The 23,310-nt window shown below is 52.6% G+C and overlaps 1 protein-coding gene across 1 annotated transcript; it reads right to left on the reverse strand.

The window, feature by feature from the left end:
• Window positions 1-408: 408 nt before the first annotated feature.
• On the reverse strand, window positions 409-8,099 carry MMP9 (matrix metallopeptidase 9). The gene is made up of 13 exons (XM_045804779.2): window positions 7,923-8,099; window positions 7,029-7,261; window positions 6,519-6,667; window positions 6,103-6,231; window positions 5,834-6,007; window positions 5,434-5,607; window positions 4,884-5,060; window positions 4,626-4,781; window positions 3,296-3,566; window positions 3,033-3,172; window positions 2,571-2,721; window positions 2,376-2,479; window positions 409-722 (listed from the first exon to the last, which is right to left on the reverse strand). The coding sequence occupies exons 1-13, from the start codon at window positions 8,058-8,060 to the stop codon at window positions 604-606; spliced, it is 2,115 nt and encodes a 704-aa protein (XP_045660735.2). The 5' UTR covers window positions 8,061-8,099; the 3' UTR covers window positions 409-603.
• Window positions 8,100-23,310: the final 15,211 nt, after the last annotated feature.

Genomic DNA, 23,310 nt, shown 5'->3' on the forward strand with positions numbered 1-23,310 from the left:
TAATCCCACCCCCACCAAAGAATCACTCTGGTAACTGAGCAGGACTCTTTGGGGACTGAGCCTGGAGTCTGCATTTTAAGCAAGTTCTGAGCGCACTCGTGTGCCTCACGCTGGAGGACCCCGAGAGGTCCTTGAGGACAGAAACATAATCCAATTCATCTCTCCTTCCCCAGCGCCCTGCACAAGGCCTGGCTTCACGCAGAAGCTCAATAAATGTTTGATGAATGAATAATAGGTTGGCCATTTCCCCAGCTGTAAAATAGAAGTAATCACATTATATCTGCCTAATAGGAAGAATGAATGTTAATATTTATGAAGTGCTTAGGACACTACCTGGCACATAGTAAGCACTCTCGGTTATGTACATGCGTGAATGCGTACATACATACATAAAGAAATCTGCTCCTCAAGGTTTAAGAATTCAAGTTTATTAAAAACATTCCAGCAAAAAAGGAAGGTGGAAAGAGAGGGGCCCAGCCCACCTCGACTCTTCCTTGTCCTCCAGAACAAACCCACCAGTTTGTATCCGGCAAACTGGCTCCTTCCGCATTGGGATGGTCCCCCTAGGATCCACTCTGCAGTGCCGAACCAGGATGGGAAGCCCTAATCCTCCGGGCACCGTAGGAAGTCATAGGTCACGTAGCCCACTTCGTCCACCTGGTTCACCTCATTCCGAGAATTCACACGCCAGTAGAAACGGTCCTGGCAGAAGTGGGCTTTCCCTGCAGTGGGGGGGGGGAGCAAGTACAAGACAGGTGATTCCAGCCCTCCCACAGACACAGACAGAAACAGGAGCAAGATCTTTACCATTGTCCTTCTTGCCCGTTCTAGATCTGAGCTTTTCACAGGACACATCCATCTCCCCCCATAGAGATGTGGGAGGGCAGAAAACCTCCATGTCCGAAGCCCTGGCACCGAGCCTGGGCACACAGTAGGTGCTCAAAACAATTCATTCAACATTCATTTCATCGAATACGTATAGTGCTCAGCACCATTAGAGGCACTGGGGGATACACCAGAGACAAAAGTGCAGGCACCCTCTCAGTTCTGGTGCCCGTGGGGTAAGAGAGACAATTAACAAGCAAACATGTAAATAAATGAGACCGTGACAACCGTAGAAAGCTACGAAGGAAATAAAAGCAAGTAGGCGAGTAACTCATGAGGGCCAGAGAAGACTTCTTTGAAAAGGTAGCCAAAGCGCTGAGAGCTGAAGGGTAAAAGGGACGCAGCCCTCAGACAGTCTGGGGGAGATGCTTCCAGGCAGAGGGAACAACTGGCTTGGAGGCCCGAAGCTAGGAGTGACCTGGATGTGTTCAAAGAGCAGCCAGATGCGGGGGGGTGGGGGGGGGGTGCGGGTGGTTTGGGTGGTGCGGAGCAGAGAGAACCACAGGAGTGCTGGGAGGGTATGAGGGGCTGATCAGATCCTGGAGGTTTCCTTTCTTTTTCTTTTTAAGATTTTATTTTTGGGGGATGCCTGGGTGGCTCAGTCAGTTGAGTGTCTGACTTCAGCTCGGGTCATGATCCCGGGATCCTGGGATCGTATCCCGCACGGGGCCCCTTGCTCAGGCAGAGGGAGAGGCGGCTCTCTGCTGAGCAAGGAGCCACACTCGGGACGCAATCCCAGGACCCCGGGATCATGACTCAAGCCGAAGGCAGACGCTCAACCGACTGAGCCACCCAGGTGTCCCAGTAGTTTCTTTGACCTTGGAATGGTTCTGGAGTCGCCCCAAGACCATGGCCCCCCACCCCTAACCACTCCCTACTATGGAGAATATCTTAATGGTATTGAACAAACCAGTATGGCTTGAACCAGAGTATTTGCAAAGGAGATGGTGAAAAGCAAATCTTTTGGTAGTAGAGTCAACAGAACTTGTCAATTGAGAGCATGTGAGTGGTGAGGAAGAGAAAGTAAGTGTAACTCCAGCTATCATCTCCATTTTACAGATGGGGAAACTGAGGCTCCGTGAGCAGCAGTGACTTGCCCAAAGACAGTTAGGGATTGTCCTTTTTTTATCACTGTATCTCCTGTGTCAGCACAGTGCCTGGCATATTACAGACACTTGATAAATATTATCTAATAAAGGAATGAAACTCCATGCAAACCATGTGTCCCGTACTGCGTACTGCAGGGGAAAGAGCCTCCAGCAGGGGACGCAGGAAATCTGGGTTCTAGTTCTGGTTGTTCCCTGTGTCCCTTTATGATCTGGGAAAGGTCCCTGCCTCTATAGGGAATTTCACCTGTGCTGGGGCATTTGCCTCAATCTGGAGGGATTTTTTTTTCCCCTCGCTCAGAATTTGACCGAACATCTGAGGCAGACTAGCGTGGGAAGCATGGCGGGGCGGGACCGCTCCTGACCCGCGTCTGCAGCCCTCACCTTGGTACTGGAAGATGTTGTGCGAGTTCAGGGGCACCCCGGGGAACACCCGCCCCACCGAGCCGAGGCTGTTCGGATCGACGGTCTGCGTCTTCACGTCGAACCTGCAGGAAGTGGTTAAGAGACAGGTGCTGAGCTGGCGGGCAGGCGGACGGCGCCCGGGGTCCCCCTGCCGGCGCTGGCCGTGACTCTCACCTCCAGAAGCGTTGCCAGCTAAACAGTAGCACCTTAGCCCCGCCTTGCGGGAGGGCCCCTGTGACTTGGGCCACCTCCGGGCCCAGGCCAAGCTTGTCCAGACGCCTCGGGCCCAGCACCGACGCGCCTGCGTACACCCACACCTGGCGCCCTGCAGGGAAGAAGAGCCACATCGTTCTGGGGGCAGGGATGGACACACATTGTCCTTGAATGTCAAGGGGAAGAGCCCAGCGAGGCCTTTCTGCGCCCGACGTGCCCGCAGCCTCTGTGTCCACGGAGGACGAGCGCTCTGTAGGATGGCGCAAGGGGACGGTGAAGAACTGCTAAACCGCACCCGCCAGAAGGGGGCGCCTTTTCCTGATCCGCAGAAAATTTTCACGGATTATACTCGGTCTCTTGGTCCTCCTAGATTGGCGAGGATGTGAAGGGCGGGGGCGGGGGAGGAAACAGGAGGAAACTAACCAGAGAAGAAGAAAATCTTTCTGGTGAGCGGGTCCTCAAAGGCGGAGTCCAGCTTGTGGGGCAGCGCAGGCCACGAGTCAGTTATAAGGAAGGGGCCCTGCACCCGGCGCGCCTTGCCGTCAGAGAATCGCCAGTACTTCCTGGGAATGAGAAAAGGGACCGGCGGGGCACTGAACTTGGAACCGAAGGCCAGTGGGCGGAGAGGGGCAGGCAGGTCCCTCTTCCAAGTCCCCTCCCCCAGCCACACATCCCTGCCCCCTTACCCATCCTTGAAGAAATGCAGACGGTTCCCGATCTCCGCGATGGCATCGAAGAAGTTCACTTTGCATATATCCTCTGTTGGGTTGAAAGTCACTGTAGGGGGCTCAGAAGGGCCAGCAGTGGGGGGACCCGTGGGGCCAGCTGCAGGGGGGCCTGTGGGGCCAGTAGTGGGGCGCTCTGAGGGGCGGGTAGTGGGAGGCCCGGTAGGGCAGCCGGTTGGTGGAGCGGTGGGCTGAACGGTTGGAGGCTGTGGTTCAGGGTCAGGGTGAGGACCTAAAAGAGACAGATGAGATCCCCTCTATTCCCGCACACATCTGAGCTGGTGGAATATATCCCCCCCAGACCCCATCAATGAGGCCCCTGACACGCCCTCGCCTCACTTTTGGACCTGCCTTCCCCCAGTCACTGACAGGCTGATTTTTTCTCAAACGTTCACCTTTCATTCCAGTTATGTCTGTCCAATCCCTGGGCTGTGTCAGGCCCTGCCTGGGCCCTAAGAACACAAATCATGCAGGAGCTCTCCCCCCCCCCCAGGCTAGTGGGAAAGAAGTGTGTTTTGAGCATGCAAACTGAGTGCCAAACTTAGTGCTAAGAGCTTTATACACTCACATTAGCTCATTTGACTTAAAAAAAAAAAAACCCCACCAAGTAGATTCTTTAATATCTCCATTTTTAATGGGAGAATAATACTAATGATCGTAAATTATAACAATAAAATATTAAACACTTACATGGTGTCTACTGTATGTCAGACGTCATTCTAACTCTCTTAAACCTCCTAACAGCCCTGTGAGGCAGGTACCATTATTAGCCCCATTTCACAGGTGAGAAAATTGAGGGGTGAAGTAACATCCATGGTCACCTGGCCAGGAAGTGGCTGGACTGGCTTTTGAACCCACGCCTGTCTCAGTCTAGAGTCTGCGCTCTTTATTCCCACCTCCAAACACTGACCAGACAGCAATTGGACCCACTGGCCCCAGGCTTTCCCGCAGATAAATTTTTTTTAATTTTATTTATTTATTTGACAGAGAGAGAGACAGCCAGCGAGAGAGGGAACATAAGAAGGGGGAGTGGAAGAGGAAGAAGCAGGCTCCCAGCGGAGCAGAGAGCCCGATGTGGGGCTCAATCCCAGGACTCCAGGATCACGCCCTGAGCGGAAGGCAGACGCTTAAGGATTGAGCCATCCAGACACACACACACACACACACCCCCCGCAGATAAATGTTGAGGTCCCCACTCCACCCCTCCCCTGCCATTTCCCCATTCTCGGTAGGGCCGTAACGCCCAGCCCTTCCCTCCACCCCTTCCCTCCATCCCTGCCCCAAAGCTCACCATACAGAGACTGGATGCCCTTCACATCATCCTCATGCAGGGGGGGCCCCTCGGTGAAGCTGTACATGGGGTACATGAGTGCTTCCGGCACCGATGAGTGATCTAAACCCAGCGCGTGGCCAAACTCATGGGCGGCCACAAGGAACAGGCTGTATCCTGGAGGAAAGAAGACCCTGAGATGTGAGTCCTGGGCCAACCTCCCAGCCCTGGCCATCCCTCCCCCAACACTGCTGCCCCCAACCCTGGATCGCTGCTCACCTTGGTCCGGGCAGAAGCCCCACTTCTTGTCTCTGTCAAAGTTCGAGGTGGTGGCACACCAGAGGTATCCATCTCCGCGGCCCTCCGTAGTGCAGGTCGAGTACTCCTTGCCCAGGAAGATGAAGGGGAAGACACACGGCTCCCCCGCGGAGTTGCCCCCGGTCACCGTGGAGTCGACTGGAGAGACAAAGGGCCTTGGGTGAGCCAGGTGGGTGGGCCCAAGAAGGGACCAGGCGTGGGCCAAACGGGGAACTAGATAATCCTGATGTCCTATTTTAAAAGCCTAGGGGAGGCTGGGGACCCCGATGAGACCGGGCTAGGGTGGTGGGCGGGGCCTGGGGACCGGAGACTAAGTGAGAAGCAACAGGCTGGGCTAAAAGGCCAAGACAAAGGGATGCGGGGCGGCACGTGGACCTCAGGGGGAGGGGCTGTGAGCGTGGACAGAGACGCCGGAGTCCTGAGGCCCAAGGAAGCGTGGAGAGACAAACCGATGGGTGGAGGAGCCAAGTTTCGGGGACCAATGCGGATCTGGTAGGCGGGACAGAGGTACCTCGGGTGGGGCAGAAGCCATAGAGTCTGTCCTGGTCGTAGTTGGCTGTGGTGGCGCACCAGCGGTAGCCGTCCGAGCGACCTTCGGTGGTGCAGCTGGAGTAAGATTTGCCCTCGAAGGTGAACGGAAACACGCAGGGCTTGCCGTCCCCATTGCCGTCCTGGGTGTAGAGTCCTGGGGAGGCCCACACGATGACCGGAAGGTGCCATGAGTTTATTGACCCACACACCATCTGTGTACCACCCCTCCCCATTTCACAGATGAGAAACTGGGCCCAGAGAACAAGAGAGTGGCTTGCAGGCCGCATAGCACTAGTGGCAGAGCCAGGATTAAAACCTAGGGTTTCCAGCCCCTCGTGGATGGTGGGCACCGCTCACCGCCGCCGCGGCCCCGCACTCACTCTCGCTGGGGCAGAAGCCGAACCGGCGGTCGGTGTCATAGTCAGCCGTGGTGCTGCACCAGGCCATGTCGTCGGAGCGGCCGTCCGTGGTGCAAGCGGAGTAGGAGCGGCCCTCGAAGGTGAAGGGGAAGTGGCAGGGGGCGCCATCTGAGTTTCCGAAGTAGGTCGGAACCACTGCAGGAGGAGGGGGACAGGGTCAGAGCGCCTGGAGATGAGTGTGACAAGAGAAAGGGAATGGGGGGGGGGGCCGGGGAGGCTCAGGATCTCACCGACGCCCTTGCCCAGAGACCACAACTCTTCATCGTCGAAGTGGGCGTCTCCCTGAATGCCCTGGCCCGGAGGAAAGGCGTGTGCCAGGAGCCCGTTCTTCCCATCGAAGGGATATCCATCTCCGTGCTCTGAAGAAGCAGGTGGAGAAGAAGGGAGTTAGCCGAGTGCACCTGTGCGGGTGACGCGCTGCCCAAGGGCGCTGCCCCGAGTGTGGGCTGAGATCCCGCCTATGAGCAGCTGTCCCAACTTTGCGTCCCCGCGCTGTGCCGCGTCGGGCAGGAGGGGGCGCATAAGGGCCAGCGGCGGCCAGAGCTACGGGGGACAAGCGAGACCAAGCTCCAGTGCCCGCTCTGTTCTCTCCGTGGTCCTCCCTCCGCTGTCCCCGTCCAGGGTTTTCCCTTTCCCTCGTTCTTACCCCTAACACCAAACTGAATGACGATGTCGGCTTCGGGGCCGTACACGCGAGTGAAGGTGAGCGGCGTCACCGCGCTCCAGAGCGCGAAGGCGCGGGCAAAGGCGTCGTCGATCACGTTGCGCGGCAAGTCGTCCGAGTAGTTTTGGATCCTGTAGGGGAAAGGCGGGAGGAGAGAGGTGAGAAGTGAGGCCGGAGCCGGGGCAGTAGCGGCACCCGGGGTCGCAGCGGCCTCCGCAAGTACAGTGCTCCCTGCGTTCCACGCTTTCATCTACAAAACACTTTCAGAGGCATTTTTCTCCTGGGACGCTCACAATGGCCCGAGCAGGAAGACTCACGATTGCGTGCGAGACCCATTTCCCTGAAGGAGAAACGGGCTCAGAGGTGGAACCACTTGCCCCAGGCTGCACATTTAAACCCAGGGATCGGTCTAAGGACGGACGAAATCGCCGCCGGCGCGGGGCCCGGCCCTCCCGCCCCACCCCTCCGCCTCCGCGGGGCCCGGCCGCGCACCAGTAAGTGATGTCCCGGTGGTGCCACTTGAGGTCGCCCTCAAAGGTCTGGAATCTGCCCAGGTCCGGGACGCCGCAGCGCGGGGCCCGCATGGCGTCCAGGGTGGTTTTGTCCAGCTCTCCAGTCTCAGGCAGAGCCAGGCGCCTCTGGAGAAGCCGCAGCGTCCGACTCAGGGACTGCTTGTCCTCGTTCATCTCGGCCACTTTCGTGTAGCCATAGCGAAACAGATATTCCTGTGGATGGAGGGCCAGAGATATTCCAGAGCCGGGACTCTTTCTCTGCCCTACCCTGCCTGGATTCCTTCTGTCCAGGCACTCAGGGACTAGCGACTACCCAGGACTTGGTACCCTGGATACCAGTGCTAATGCCCACCCAGTAACTCCCTTCCCTGTAGACACCCTCGGCTCCTTCCGACCCCTGATGCCTGCCCGTGGCCCGTGCCTATCTCAGGACCCCCTGGCGTTTACCCCTGTCCACCCACAGCCATGCCTACTCCAGAACCGACCGATGCATCACCACCCCATCGTTATTATTATTTTTTAAGATTTTATTTATTTATTTGGTAGAGAGAGACAGCTAGCGAGAGAGGGAATACAAGCACGGAGAGTGAGAGGGGAAGAGGCAGGCTCCCAGCAGAGGAGCCAGATGTGGAGCTCGATCCCAGAACACTGGGATCACGCCCTGAGACCCTGAGCGGAAGGCAGACGCTTAACGCCGCCACCGTCACTGTCCCGAGCCTCCGCAGGACCTCCAGGGCCTGATCGTGGACATCGCTCTTCTCCAGACATGCCCTAAACCCCCAACTTGCCCCCAAGGTCTCTCCTCTGAGGCCCCATGCCCTCCCTGCGACTCCTGGCCAGCCTTCCCCAACTCCAGACTGGGGCATTCGCCTACCTCTGCCAGCTGCTTGTCAGTGAGATTAGCTCTCAGGTCTCCTGGGAAGACCACAAGGGTGGGCTTGTGTGGTCTGGGAGCCGCAGAGCAGCAGCCCAGCACCAGGAGCACCAGGACCAGGGGCTGCCTGGGGTTCATGGTGAGGGTGATGGTGTCTAGCTACAGCTGTCCTCATGGGGGCTTTAAGAAGGCGCTATTAACTGAATCAGTAACCCCGCCTCTCCCTGGCAGGCAGGGGCTGACTCAGGGGATGGGGTGTGTTGGGGGGGGTAGCCCCAGCATGAGAAGGCAAGGAAAAGGCTTACACCACCTCCACCTCTCCCCGGCTGCCCACAGTTCCCAATGCCGAGTCAGGCAGGACCCCAGACCCACAGGAAACCACAGGCCCATAGGGGAAGGGTTGGGTTTTGCAAACTGCAGAGCTCGTGGGAACTGAATGAAAGCAAGGGAGGGAGCCGAGGCTGGAGGACTCCCTGAGCTCACCACCTGAACACCCTGAGTGGTCAGCCCAAGGGAAGGGGATGGAAGATTCCCCAAGGCCTCTTTCTGAATTCAGCGATCTCTCTTCCTGGTCAGATCGCATCCATGGGCCCCTTCCCACCCTGCTAGACTGTCCTCTTTTCTCCTCCCTGGAAGCCTTTCTTGGCAGCTTCCTCTCCCTGCCCCACCTCGGGGGCAGAAGGAGTGGGCTCTGCTAGGCAGGAATTGGGGAATTCCACCGAGACAACCCCTGTCTTCCACAGGCTGAATCTTTCAGGATAGTCAAGGGGGAAGTTTATGGCATCTGGAAGCCAGCAGACAGGCTTCACTCTCTTCCTTCAGGGCTTCAGGCAAATGTCCTACCACTCGGAATCTGCTTCCTCAGCTGTGAAAAAGGGCCTTTTGTCCCTAAATTGATGTGAGAATAAAATGAGATCAAACACAGAAAATCAGAAAACGTACGTTGCAAGTGCTCAGTGATGGCCGTGGTCGCTTTTAATTACCTGGGATTCCAACTTGGAATCAACGAGACTGGGGTCTTGGGCTCTAATCTGCTGTGTGACCTACAACAAATGCCTTCCTATCTCTCCGGGTTTGGGACTCTTCAACTGCAAGATGGGGGAGAGGGGGTGATCTCGGGGGGGGGGGGGGCGCTGTTCAGTCCTCCAGCCCCTTCCCCACTTGAGGGCAAGCTCTAGCCCCAGTTTTCACCAGTATGCCTCCCTCCCTCTCCTCTTCCCCGCCAGCCCCTGTGGGGAAGGGTCTGTGTTTGCCTTTCCTGAGGCATCACTTGGGGAGGGCAACATAACCACCCAAAAAGCTGGATTTAAAAGGCTCACTGTGGGGCGCCTGGGTGTCTCAGTCCTTAAGCGGCTGCCTTTGGCTCAGGGCATGATCCCGGTGTTCTGGGATCGAGCCCCACATCAGGCTCCTCTACTGGGAGCCTGCTTCTTCCTCTCCCACTCTCCCTGCTTGTGTTCCCTCTCTCGCTGGCTGTCTCTATCAAACGAAGAAATAAAATCTTTAAAATAATAATAATGATAAATTAAAGGCTCACTGTGTGCCAGGCACTTTTTCTTTTTCTTTTCTTTTTTTAAGATTTTATTTATCTGAGAGAGAGAGAGAGCGCACGCGTGCGTGCGCGTGAGCAGGGGAGGAGCAGAGGGAGAGGGACAAGCAGACTCCTTGCTGAGTGGGGGAACTCATCACAGGCTCAGTCCCAGGACTTGAGCTGAAGTCAGACGCTTAACCCACTGAGCCCCCAGGTGCCCTGAGCAGTATCATTTTAGAGATGGAGATACAGAGACCTTCCAATCCAGGGGGCCTTCCTCTGCAGGCAGACTCAAGCTTTAGGAGAATCCATGAACCACCCCCGACTTGCCATCAATGGTACAAAATATGTCGTTATCTATGTACGTATGTCATGTTTCTCGAATGTAACACTATTTGACGTTTGGGGCCAGAGTAATTCTTTGTTTTGAGGGTCTGTCCTGTGCAGATGTTTAGAAGCACCCCCAGCCTCTACCCACTAGGTGCCAGGAGCACCTCCCCCTGCCAGTTGTGACAACCAGAAACGTTGCCAAACATTGCCAAACGTCCTCTGGGTGGGTGGGAGGGGCAAAACCCCCACCAGCTGAGACCCACTGATGTTTGTTGATTTTTTTATGTATAAAGGGTCCAAAATGTTAATCATCTACTCAAACCGTTGATGATGATCTTCAAGTAGTCAAGTATTTGTTGCATCTTTATGGGCCAGACATTGTGCTAGGAATCTGGGAATACAGTAGTCACCAAGATAGCCTTTGTCATTGTGCTAATGGAACTGAGCCCGGTAGGGGAGAAATTGAATGAATAAGTAATTACCAGAGGGACAGACAGCACAAGAGGGCAGTGTACTAATCTACTCCAGTGGCCCCCATCATGCAGATGAGGAAACGGAGGCCCAGAGTAGAGAATTTACCTCTCTCTGGTCACAAAACCAGCCACGGACAGCATGGGTGGGACAGTGAGGAGCGGTAGCTTTGTACCTGCTCTGTGGAGCCAAGGGACTGAAGTTCCAATCTCAGTTCTGGCACTCCCCTGCTGTGCGATCTGGGCATAACCAGTCCGTGCCTCAGTTTCCCCATCTGTAAAACGGGGGTAATGATAGTGCTTACTTACCTCATGGGGTTGTAAGGGTCAAATTAATGGATATAAAGTGCCTGGCATAGGGTAGGAGGTGCTTGCTGCTATTTTAATTACGATGGCCTCCAGGCCAGCTGGCTGTTTTTACCAGCTGGGGGGCAGGAAGAGAGCACCCAGTCAAGAACCCCTGGCTTGATTCCTGGAGCCAATCCAAACAAGAACCCTCCTTTCCTCACCGCCTCCCAACTTCCTCCTTTACCCCCCCTCCCCAACCCCCGCATCAAGAGGAACTTGGGAGAGCGACCTTTCAACATGGCAATGGCAGGAAGTGGTTCTGGTTACCACATCCCCTTCCCCACTTCCCTCAGCCCCTCCTTCCAACACGCAGGTTTAGCCAAGGCGATGGGAGAGGAGGCAGATGGCAGGGTATTCCTCCAGGTGGGTAGCCCTTGACCCTGACCCCGGGTCATAGGTTGCCCTCTAAATCCCTCTCCCAGGTGGAGGTCCCATAAGATGGGGAGGGGGCTGGTCCTGGAGCCCTGAGTCACCAGCTGGATGACACAGCCCTGCAGGCTGCTTGCTGTTAGTAACACCAGGCCCCCAGACCGGGGTCAGCCTCACGAGGTGAGGAAACTCTCCCCCTTTGTAGGATGGGGAATTCCAAGCCTGTTCCTCCTGAACCTACCAGAGATGGGAGGGGCAGCCAGGCCTGAGACACCCCGGCAGGAAATGGGAAAGACACTTGTGTCTGTGATGAAGCAGAAAGGTGTGTACAGGGCAAGACACTGCCCCAGGGAAGAGCATCACCCAAGTCCCCGCCCCCACCCGCAAACACACCTACCGTTCCTAGCCCCGGGGTGACAGCGATCACTAGTGGACTGCTATAGATAGGCCTTAGTAGTAATGTCTTGCCTCCCACTTATCTCTGTTGAGCTCTTTCAAAAGAAAGCCAGGTAGTAGAGGCTTTGGAATCAGACCTCCTGGGTTCAAATTCCAGCTCCTACTCCATCTAGCGGTGTGACCTTAAGCAAGTCGCTTTGCCTCTCTGTGCCTCCATGGCCTCATCTGTAAAATGGGGGAGAACAGTCCTCACTCAAAAGGTCATGGTGAGGATTAAATGATATTATACATTGCAAGTTTTTAGCACACAGTAGGTACACATACCAAAAAAAAATGTTAGCTGTCCTGATGCCATTACTCTAATGCTCTGTCTTTTATGGATTAGGATTCACCATCCTCTTTCACTGGTGAGGAATCTGTGAGGCCCAGGGAGTTGCCCAAGTCCACACAGCTAGCCAGGGGCAGGCCTGGGATTCCACCTAGACCTGACACCAGCGCCCTGTTCTTTCTACCCCATCCGGATGTGTGGCTAGCTACCCCGGTGGCCAACCATCCCGATAGTCCACGCACAATCCGCCACTTTATCCAGTGCTGTCTCCTACCTTATCACGTCTGATCCACACCCAATGGCAGAACTTCTTAACATTTTATTTGAAGCTGAGCTTTCAGGGGAAGCAGAGACTGAAGCCCATTTTCAAGGCGACAGACCCAAGGCCCAGAGAAGTGCTTCAAGTTGTTCACTGTCACACAGCGGGTGAGTGACCGCACTCCTACGCAAGCCTCTGACTCCAAATCCCGTGCTAAGATCAGGTCACTGGATCTGGCAAGAAGGAAGTCAGTGGGGGAAGCAGCCTGGGGGTGGGGTGGGGTGCCCAGAAATCCAGCTGGAGAGACCAACAGATGGAACAGGTGTGGAGTATTTGGCTGGGTTCTTTAGGGGAAACAAAAATTGGGGGGATAAAAAGGGGATAAAAAGATGAAGGTAGCTGGACAGGACAGAGAAGAGTCTAAGGGAGTTTAGAGAGGTTGGTGTCTACAAGAGGGGATGGCGTTGTGGAGGGAGAGTTGTGCCAACCGAGGGGGAAAGAGGATGAGCCTGGGACCGGCAGCTGTGACAGTGCGTTGCCCAGGGGCTAGGCACGGGTTCCAGCAAAGCAGGTGCAGCCCAAAATACAAAAAGTAGGTACAGCCCCCAGATTTAAAAGATTGTTTGTTTGGTTGTGTTTTTAGACTAAGACTCTATTTTTTTGGATCAGCTTTAGTGGGTTCACAGCAAAATTGAGAAGAAAGTGCAGAGTTCCCCTCTACCCTTTGCCCCAACACATGCACAACAGCCACCCCCCCTCCCAGAGTGGTGTATTTGCTATAATCTGTGAACCTGCCTTGACACATCATTATCGCCCAGAGTCCACAGGTGACATTAGGGGCTCCCTAGTGGTGGTGGACATTGCGTGGGTTGGGACAGACACGTAATGACATGCATCCATCATTATGCTATCATCCTGAGTAGTTTCACTGCCCTAAAAATCCTCTGTACTCCGCGTATTCATCCCTCCCTACCACAAAGACTGTTTTTGATACTTGAAAAAAATCCTTAGGGGCGCCTGGGTGGCTCAGTCGTTAAGTGTCTGCCTTCGGTTCAGGGCATGATCCCGGTGCTCTGGGATCGAGCCCCACATCAGGCTCCTCCGCTATGAGCCTGCTTCTTCCTTTCCCACTCCCCCTGCTTGTGTTCCCTCTCTTACTGGCTGTCTCTATCTCTGTCAAATAAATAAATAAAATCTTAAAAAAAAAAAAAAAGAAAGAAAAAAGAAAAAAATCCTTAAAGTAGCCGCCATGGGAAAAGTGGGCTCTTTGGTGGACTTCCTTATATAGTCATGTCAGGGTTTAGTGCCGTTTTACTTTGAATGACATATGGGGCACCATATTCTCAGGGATAGCAGGCCCTAAAGGTCTAAATCTGGTCCTGTTCACAATGGGGAGGGGGCTGGGGAAAGCCCTAATCCTTGGAAATCCCAGGTTAAACATTTAGTGGTCAAACATGAATCCTAGGTTAAACATTCAGTCAGTGCTGGCCTGAATCGAGAGCCTTGGGGACCGGAGTGGGAGGGAGAAGTCCACACTGCACGCAGGGCAACTGGCCACTTCTTTGTCCCCTTTCCCAAACCTGGGCTGAGCCCCTCCTCTTGGCCAGGCACACTGTCGCCTGCATCTCCTAGGTAGGCAGTTCTCCAAGGGTGGTCCCACTTCCCAGCAGCCTCAGCACCACCCGGAATTTGTTAGAAATGCAGATCCTCGACTGCTCCAACCCCAGAATTACCGAATCAGCACCTCTGGGTGGGACCCAGCACTCTTTGTTTTAAAATGCACGCTTAAAGGGGCGCCTGGGTGGCTCAGTAGGTTCAGCCTCCAAGTCTTGATTTCTGCTCTGGTCATGAAAGATCTCAGGGTTGTGAGATCAGCCCCTCCTGGGGCTCAGTGCTTAGCAGGGAGTCTGCTTAGGGAGTCTTTCCCTCTGCCCCTCCCCCCCACACTCTGTCTCTCTCTTTCTAAAATAAATAAATAAAATCTTAAATAAATAAATAAATAGAATTAGGTAGGAATCTAGGTCTTTCTGACTGTAAAGATGATGCCCCTCACCCCAACTTTATAATGAGGCATGACATCAAATATTTAACAACCAGGACCCCAACCTACCAGACTGATTCCATCCAAGGAACTTTAAGAAGCACCTCATGGGGTAGAGGGGGGAAGGGGGGCGGAAACCATTATTAACCCTTTCATTCCTGATTCTCTGGTCCTAGGAGTCTGGGGGCAGGGGCTAGGGCTCTAGGGCATTTAGAAGGTTCAAAGTAGCCCGTTACCAATGGATAGGTAAGGAAAGATTTCAGTGTTCTAACAACTGGTGCTTACCAACTGAACACCAGCCCTGAGTATAGTCTGCTTCCCAGGGGAGGTTCCGGAAATTTGCGCACCAGGTGGAGGGCCTGGAGCTAAACACAGCCCCAAAAGAGAGCACAGGTCTAACAGATGTCTTATGAGAATACCTGTTCGACAGCGCTTCTCAAATCTGGCTGTGCATTGGAGTCTCCTGGGATTTTCTTTGAAATAGCCATGCCTGGGTTTTGTCCCCCAGAGATTCTGACTTAATTTAGCCTGGGTTGCGGCCTGGGCATTCGGTTGTGTTTTTTTTTTTTTTTTTTTTTTGGTTTTGTTTTTTAAAGAGAACAATCCTACACAGGTTCCCTGAAGCCAGGGAGACATTCCAGATTAAGAAACCCTGGTATGCATCAGTATTTCCCAAGGCCGCGGACTTTAAAAAAAAATACAGATTCTCAAGAGATTCGGATTCAGTAATCAGTGGGGCCCGGAACTGGGTGTTAGCAAGCTCCCCTGATTTAGAAATCAGTGACAGGCAGAGCCCCTGCAGGCCGGGGGCCGGGGCGGGGGGGGGGGGGGGATGAGAGAGGCTCAGAGAGTCTATCTCCTCTCTCCCAGCCCACCCCCCACGTAGCTGAAGCAACCAAGAACATTTTGCCAGGAAGTATCCAGAACCAATTTCCGCCGCTCTTCCTTCCCCTGTGCTGCAGAGACATTGCTTCAAAGAACACACTCTGCAACAGAGCCTAAGACACCCTCCCGGGAGAGCCGTTTCCTGGCTGCACCGCGCGAAAGCAGAGCCCCAGGCCGGCTCTGATTGCCTTTCTTTTCCATTAATCCTGGGACACCCTCGTTTAGATGCGATCTGCATACATTTGCATATTCAGTTCCAGCGCCCCCTCCTCCTCCACCTCCCAACCCTGTGGCAGTTGCGGGGGGGGCGAGGCATAAAACTAATGTATTCACGAGTCCTGCTGCGAAGTGTTTGAACCTCACGCAGCGCTGGGACTTTGATACACCTGAAGCTGGGCTGCCTGGCTGAAGGGAAGACAGCTCACAGGCTCAGCGTAGATGCAGCAGGAAGGCAGGCGGAAGAGGCCTCCCGAGGTCTAGAACCCGCGGTTCCAGCCCAGCTCCTGATGGGAGGCAATGCGGGGCTTCTCCACTTGGAAAAGATGGGAGCAGCAGTAGGTGGGGTGGGGGGAGGGGCTTCCTTCCCAGCTTCGTGGTAGATGAGATTCCTTCCCAGCTTCAGAAAGGGCCTGGCTTGGAGACCGCCGATAAGGTTATTCCAGCCCTGACCACGGGCTCCGGGAAGCAGCAGCCAGGCGCCAGCTGGTGCAGTGGAAGGAGCTGGGCGCTGGCGTCCCACAGGCCTGGATTTGAACTCTATGCCTTTGGGTAAATGACTTCCCCTCCCTGAACCACAGTTTCCTCGTCTTTATAATGGGACTAATAAGCTGACGGCACAGTGATGGGAGCCACGGCTTTATTCGGTTACTCGGTAATGGAATATCTTTCCCAGGCCCCTTGGGAAGCTGGGAAGGATTCCGCTAACGGGGGCAAGCGGAAGGTGGTGCTGGGAGCCCAGCCACCCCACCAGCCCTCGTGGGCTGTCCCCGCAGCGCGGTTCTGGCTATGCTCACAGCTGACTAGCCTCCTTTCCCTCTCCCTCATCCTAGTCTGGTCTTGAGCCTTCACCTCACTGCTGGGAGCCTCCGGAATCCTTTTGGATACCTTTCTTATTGCTTAAGTTAGCCCCGACCAGTTTTGACTGCTTGCAGCCAAGGGCCCCGATTGACACAAGGACCATTCTGTTCCTTCCCCTCCACCTCCTGAGGGTCTGGCTTTGACTGCAAGCGGGTTTCCTAAAGCCTCCTGGACAGCCCCTCCTGCAGCTCCCAGGGGGACCTCCTCTGCCTCCAGTCCCGTCCAATCCGATGCTCTTCTCTCCAGTCCTGTTCCTCCCTCCACACTCCCCTGCCTGCTTCTGTTCTGTTCATAGCACTCTCTCCTCTCTGGTCTTCCCAATTTCCCCACCATCTGTGTAGAATCCTATAGTGTGTCCCCCACCCCCCATGTCATCCGAACAGTTGACCACCTGTATAATCCTCTTAAATCCATCCCCTCTGTATCCATCTACTTGGGTTCCATAACAAAGTACCACAGACTGGGGGGCTTACACACAGACATGTATTTTCTCACAACTCTGGAGGTTAGAAGTTCAAGATCAAGGTGTCGACAGGTTGGGGACTCCTAAGTCCTCTCTCCTTGGCTTGTAGACGGCTGTCTTCTCCTTGTGTCCCCGCACGGGCTCCTCTCTGTGCAGCTGTGTGTCCTAATTTCTTCTTCTTAAAAGACATCAGTCATACTGGATTAGGATCCACTCTAAAGACCTTGTTTGAATTTAATTACCTCTTTAAAGACCCTTCCTCCGAGTATAGCCACATTCTGAGGTCCTAGGAGTTAGGACTTCAACATATGAATGGGAGGGGGGTACAAATTCAGCCCCTAACACCCTCCAGCCTTGGCATTCTCACTGCTGCTGCTTGAGCTTAGCCCTACCTCTCCTCACCTGCTAAGTGCCCTAGCTTGGCCCCTCAAGCCCCCCAGCATCCACAGTCTGGATGCCTCTCCTTGATCAGCTCTCCCTGAGCATGGCTCAGAACGCTTCCATGCTCCCTCGTGTCTCCAGATTAAAGACTTAACTCCTTAGCCTGGCACCCAAGGCCCTTCGGAACCTGGCTGCCTCCCCCTTTGCCACGTATCATTGTGATCAGGGCCAGGAAAAATGGCCACGCTGTCTCACGCCTTGCTGGTCTAATTCATGATTTATTTTTTTTTTAAAAAGATTTTATTTATTTATTTGACAGAGATAGAGACAGCCGGCGAGAGAGGGAACACAAGCAGGGGAGTCGGAGAGAAAGAAGCTGGCTCCATAGCCTAAGAGCCTGATGTGGGGCTCGATCCCATAACGCCGGGATCACGCCCTGAGCCGAAGGCAGACGCCCAACCGCTGTGCCACCCAGGCGCCCCCTAATTCATGATTTAAAAAAAGGAAACAACGAAGTGGAATTCCTGAACCTACAGCTTCAGCATCACCTGGGAGCTTGTTAGAAATGCAGAATCTGGGGCGCCTGGGTGGCACAGTCGTTGGGCGTCTGCCTTCGGCCCAGGGCGTGATCCCGGCGTTCTGGGATCGAGTCCCACATCGGGCTCCTCCGCTGGGAGCCTGCTTCTTCCTCTCCCACTCCCCCTGCTTGTGTTCCTTCTCTCGCTGGCTGTCTCTATCTCTGTCGAATAAATAAATAAAATCTTTAAAAAAAAAAAAAAAAAGAAATGCAGAATCTTGGGCCAGACCCCAGACGTGCTGAATCAGAATCTGCATCGCTTGCACAGACCCCAGGCAATCCGCAAGCACACTGAGGCTGGAAAGTTTACAGGCACCAATGGTATCCAGAGAGGGACCCACAGGAGTGAGACCTGGGGTCACCTTGTTGGGTCAGAAACTTGACTTTGTCCTGACGGAACCATCCAATTCACAGGAGTCGGGAGTGCATAGCAGACGATGATTCTGAACAAAGAAGTGAACTCGACTTTCCAGGGCTATGAAGAATGCCCAGCTCACAAGTAGGGACACATGAAAAGGTTGCTGGGATGGCCCCCTGATGGAAAAGGCGAGATGCTCCTCTCTCATTCCCATTCAGCAAACATTGATTGAGACCCTGCCGAGTGCCAGGCTGAGTGCTGGGCGGTGGGCTGGTGTATGGAATGAAAGGGGATGTGAGGTTTTGTCCTGCAGGAGCTCACAAACCAGGAAGGGAGAAAGAGCACAAAGACATGTATTTGTGGGAGGGTACCCACCCACCCTTCTCCTCCACTCCTCCTACCTCAGTTCTCAGAAGACCTCACACTCTGGCTTCTGGAGTGCACTCTCCACCCCCCTCCATCCTGCCTCAAAACCTTCCCACAGCTCCCCTCTCTGCCCTTCCCCTGTGCCTGGCTGAATTTTATTCATCTTTCAGATTTCAGCTGAGATATCATTTCTTCCAGGAAAATACTGCTGACCACCCCAACCTGGGAAGTGGGGCTCCTCTGTGCTCTCATGATTCCTCTCAACCCACCACTTCCCTTACTGTGGCATTTTTCATAATTCAGAGTGAATTTCCTGTTTATTCATCTCTCTCTCCTCACAGACTGAGATGGTTATGAGGACAGGACCCTTATCTGCTATGTTCATTATACTTGCAAGTATTTCTTAAGCACAGAAAAATATTAGTAATGTTATCTGCTTTTTTCTTAAATTCATACTATGTGCCGGGCACTGTCCTAAGTACTTGTATGTATTAACTCATGTAATCCTCACAACTACCCAGTGAGTGGGTGCTGTTATTTTTCCCATTTCACAGATGAAGAAATAGAGACACAGAGAAGTTAAGTAACTCCCCCAAGGAAACACAGCGATTAAGTAGCAGAGTAGGGATTTAAACTCAGGCAGTCTGGCTCCAGAGTCTGCGTATTGGAAGAGGGGGTGATTAATTACGGAGGAGAAGTCAGAAGTCTGGGAAGCCTTCAGGAACAACACCTGAGCCTGGTTTTGAAGAATGAATAGGAGTTGGCCATGTAGAAAAGGAGTGGGGGCTTTTGCAGACTTGACAACCTCCAATTTGTCAATGGAACTGCCATTTTCCCAAAAGGCAAATGGAAGGCAGTTGACAGCACTCCAGATACTGGCCTGTGTGGCTCAGACAGAGTGACTGTCTTAGCGTCCAGTTTCAGCCTGAGTCATGCATGAGTGGGGTGAGGCAGGTCACACACGCCCTAGGGCTCTGGTCCTTCAGTCTCTGCGTGGGTGAGAACCCTCCCCTCCCCTCTTGCCCCAAGATTCAAGGCTCACTCCTGAACTGTGCCCCCCTTCCTTGCAGGGATTGGCTCACCACCTCAGAAGGAAGGTCCTAGCAGGCACACCCTTCAGGCAGGTGCAGGTCCAGCACAGACCTGGAGCCTGAGAGAAGAATCGAGGAGCTTCCCCAAAAATCCCACTCAGGCTGTCCTCATCCTGACCTTACTAATTCTGGGAGTCTCCTCTGGCTCAGGAGTCTCCCAACTTTTTAAGCCCCAGAATACTTTTAGGAAACTGATCTTAAGAAAACCCCAATATATAACAGATTAAGAGGTGTTCTGCTCCCTACTTCCATTGACCCTGTCCCTGGGAGGGGCCGTGAGGCCTGATCTAGCCCAGCTACTTCTTTTTACTGTTGGGAAAACTGACGCTGGAGAAAGGGAGAGATTTGCCAAGAACACAGGACAAGTCAGGGCTAGCAGCTGGACAGGAACTTGGGTCTCCTTGTTGCAGGTTCTTATCTCACAGGAGTTGAAGAATGAATCTCATGGACACAAAAGGATGAAGCAAAAGTTTATTTAAAGTGAAGATGAGAACAGAAAGGAAAGGGGGAGAAAATCTCTCTAGAGGGAGAGGGGTCCCAATGGGTTGCCACTGACGGCTTTTATGGTCAGTCTTTTGTAGAAAACTGACCAGAGAACTTGGTAAATATCTTGTCTAAAACATTTAAGACAAACAAGGTGCATTTGTAAATATCATGAGACTATCCCAACTATCTTTAGAACAAACAAGGTGGGTTTGTTATGTTCCCTTCTCTCTAGTTAATATCTCATCTATAACATTTCTCCACACCTGCGATTTCTGTAAGCCAGGTTAGTAGCCAGAACCTAGGCAGGGCAATCAGGGACCTCCTACCTCTGCTGCCTATACCTTAACCCTTTCCTTACTCATCGTGAGTCGGACTAGCACTCTTCTCCATAAGCAGCACCATCTTCCCTGTCCTCTGTGTCCTGGCCTCTGGAATGTAGTTGGAAGACTACACTCTACCTTCATTCCTACCCTTCAGTCAATCAGTCAGTCAGCAAACCTTCACCAGCCTCCTTCTAAGTGTCAGGCACTGAGTTGGGCCCCTAACCTCAGTGGATGACAGAGGGGTGTGTGTAAGACAAACACATTCACAGACATTGACAATCCCCTCTGACAAAGCCACAGCGAAGACCATCCGTCCCTTAGTTTCAGGGCCTAGTACAAAGTAGTTGCTCAATAAATACTCTGTGGAGCACAGAGGAAAAAATGATGTGGGAATGGTGGGCTGTCAGGGGAGAGGGCCATGTTAGACTTCAGAGCCCCACCCTCTCCCTCTCTGACCTCCCACCACTCAGCGCTTGGATGTTGTGAAGCGGTGGTGATGACGACAGGCTAAGGACAAGACAACTCAGACCCAGACTCTCCCTGAGCTCCCAGCTTCGTGTGCTGGTTGGTCTAGACCTAGACTGTCTGACCCTGTGGCCACCAGGCCCACGTGCCTGTTTCAATTTAGATTTATTAAAATTAAATAATATGTAAAATTCAGTTCCCTATTCTCACTAGCCACATTTCCAGTGCTCAAAAGCCACATATGGCCAGTGGAGACCACACCAAACAGTACAGGTTATAGGACATTGGCATCAGCTTAGTAAGTTCCTTTGGACTGTGCTGCTGGTCCAGAGCAGCGACTCGCAGATTTTGAATTTCAGGGACCAGTACCTGTTCAAAAGTATTTGGGAAAGGACATAAGATTGCCAACTCTTTGGAGCGCTGGGCTGGCTCGATTGGTACAGCATGCAAGTCTTGATCTCGGGGTCGTGAGCTCCAGCCCTATGTTGAGTGTAGAGATTACTTACAAAAAAAAAAAAGATTTCTAACTCTTCATTTTGCGAGAAAAATTTAAATGGAGTAATAATGATTAAAAAAAAGAAGGGGGCGCCTGGGTGGCTCAGTTGTTAAGTGTCTGCCTTCGGCTCAGGGCATGATCCCGGTGCTCTGGGATCGAGCCCCACATCAGGCTCTTCCACTATGAGCCTGCTTCTTCCTCTTCCACTCCCCCTGCTTGTGTTCCCTCTCTAGCTGGCTGTCTCTATCTCTGTCGAATAAATAAATAAAATCTTTTAAAAAAATAAAATAAAAAAAATAAAAAGAAGAAGAACATGGATCCTAGAAGTAATTTGAAATCTTGCACTGGATCCTGGGCTTAAATAGCCAGCTTTAAGATATGTTCATGGAATGATTGGAGAAATTTGAATTTAGATTTATATTGGAGGGGCCCCTGGGTGGCTCAGTCGGTTAAGCGGCTGACTCTTGATTTTGGCTGAGGTCATGATCTTGGGGTCCTGGGATTGAGCCCCAAGTCTGGCTCTGGGGTCAGTGGGGAGTCTGCTTGAGATTCTATCTCCCCCTCCCTCTGCTCCTCCGTCCGCTCTCTCTCTCTAAAATAAATAAAATTTTTTAAATTAAAAAAATATTTTATAGGGGCTCCTGGTTGGCTCAGTCGGTTAAGTGTCTGCCTTCAGCTCAGGTCATGATCCCAGGGTTCTGGGATCAAGTCCTGCATTGAGCTCCTTGCTCAGCGGAGAGCCTGCTTCTCCCTTTTCCTCTGCCTGCCACTCCCCCTGCTTGTGTTCTCTCTCTCTCCCTCTCTCTTTCTGACAAATAAAGTTTTTAAAAATATATATTTAAAAAAGATTGTATATTGGATAATTGCATTGTGGTTATGTAGATGATGGCCTACATTCTTCGGAGACTGGGGTGGAGACTTTAGGGGTGAAATATGAGGATGTCTGCAGCTCCCTTCCTTGTGGTTCAGGAAAAAATATTATATATATTCATAGAAATATAAATATGAACATAAATGAACATAAATATAGAGAAAGGAGGAGAGAAGGAGCAAATGTGTCACTATATTAACTGGCGGATCTAACAAAAACAAAAAATAAATGCTAAAAGGAAAAACAAAGAACTGGTGACTCTGGGTGAAGACTATAGGAGGGCTCACTGGACTCTTCCTGCAACTTTCCTGAAAGCTTGAGAATTTTTTGAAATACAAAGTTGGGGGGGAAATCAGAAGTCAAGACAGTGGTTCCTCCACTGCTGGCCAGAGCACAAGGCATCTTGCAGGCTGGGCTGATGCCCAAGCTCTTGATGGGGGACGATGGTTACGTGGTGGTGGAGTGGGTTACATTGTACTTCTGCCTCCCCCAAAAAAGTGATATCCACCTGGAATCTGCAAATGTGACGGTATGTGGGGAAAGCGTTTTTGCAGATGTTGTTAAGGATTTTGAGATGAGGTCATTCTGGATTAAGGTGCACCCGCAATCCAATGACTAGTGTCCTTCTAAGAAGAGAAAAGTAGAGGGAGATTTGCCCAGAGACACAGAGAGGAGACCATGGGAAGAGGCTAGAGGGACGTGGCCACAAGCCAAGAAACTCCTTGGAACCACCAGAAGCTGGAAGAGTCAAGGAAGGATTCTCCCCCAGACCCTTCAGAGGGAGCATGGCCCGGCTGACACCTAGATTTCAGACTCCAGCCTCCAAAACTAAGAAATAAATTTCTGTCATTTTAAGCCACCAGGTTTGTAGTCATTTGTCTTGGCAGCCCCAGGATGCAATATGGGTGTGTTCACTTATGGAAAATTCATCAAACTGTACGCTTAAGATTGGTGCGCATGTCTCTATGTGTGGTGTACTCCTTCAAAAAGGCACTTAAGGGCTTCCTGGGTGGCTCAGTCAGTCAAGCGTCTACCTTCGGCTCAGGTCATGATCCCAGGGCGCCGGGTTTGAGCCCCGCATTGGGCTCCCCTCTCAGCGGGGAGTCTGCTTCTCCCTCTGTCCCTCACCCCTTTCTCACTCTCTCTTGCTCTCAAATAAATGAATAAAATCTTTTTTAAAAATGTACTTAAAAAATAAATAAGAAATGACTATCTACCATCAGCATTCATTTTTTAAAAATATCTGAAAAAGTTTAGTAAGGACATCATCTCAAAATTAAAGATGGGCCCTTAAAATGAATTTTCACATTATGACACTATTTCCCTTCATTTTGCTAAGAATCCGCAAACATATCTCATCATAGATAAGCACCGACTACAGATGGACTGCATCAGAATCACCAGGGGAGCTTTAAAAAATCCAGAATCCCAGACAGAGAGGTCACAGAGAAAGGATAAGGAGTCCAGAAATAGACTC

Source organism: Ursus americanus, chromosome 22, assembly GCF_024610735.1.
Source record: "Ursus americanus isolate L20-20 chromosome 22, mUrsAme1.1.p, whole genome shotgun sequence".
Lineage (NCBI taxonomy): Eukaryota > Metazoa > Chordata > Mammalia > Carnivora > Ursidae > Ursus > Ursus americanus.

Coding starts and splice junctions, on each gene's coding strand:
- MMP9 (XM_045804779.2), bottom strand. CDS start 8,060: ATGAACCCCAGGCAGCCCCTGGTCCTGGTGCTCCTGGTGCTGGGCTGC. Junction 6,668..7,028: donor CACCGGGACATCACTTACTG/GTGCGCGGCCGG, acceptor TTTCCCCTACAG/GATCCAAAACTACTCGGACG. Junction 4,782..4,883: donor GGGCTTCTGCCCGGACCAAG/GTGAGCAGCGAT, acceptor TCTTTCCTCCAG/GATACAGCCTGTTCCTTGTG.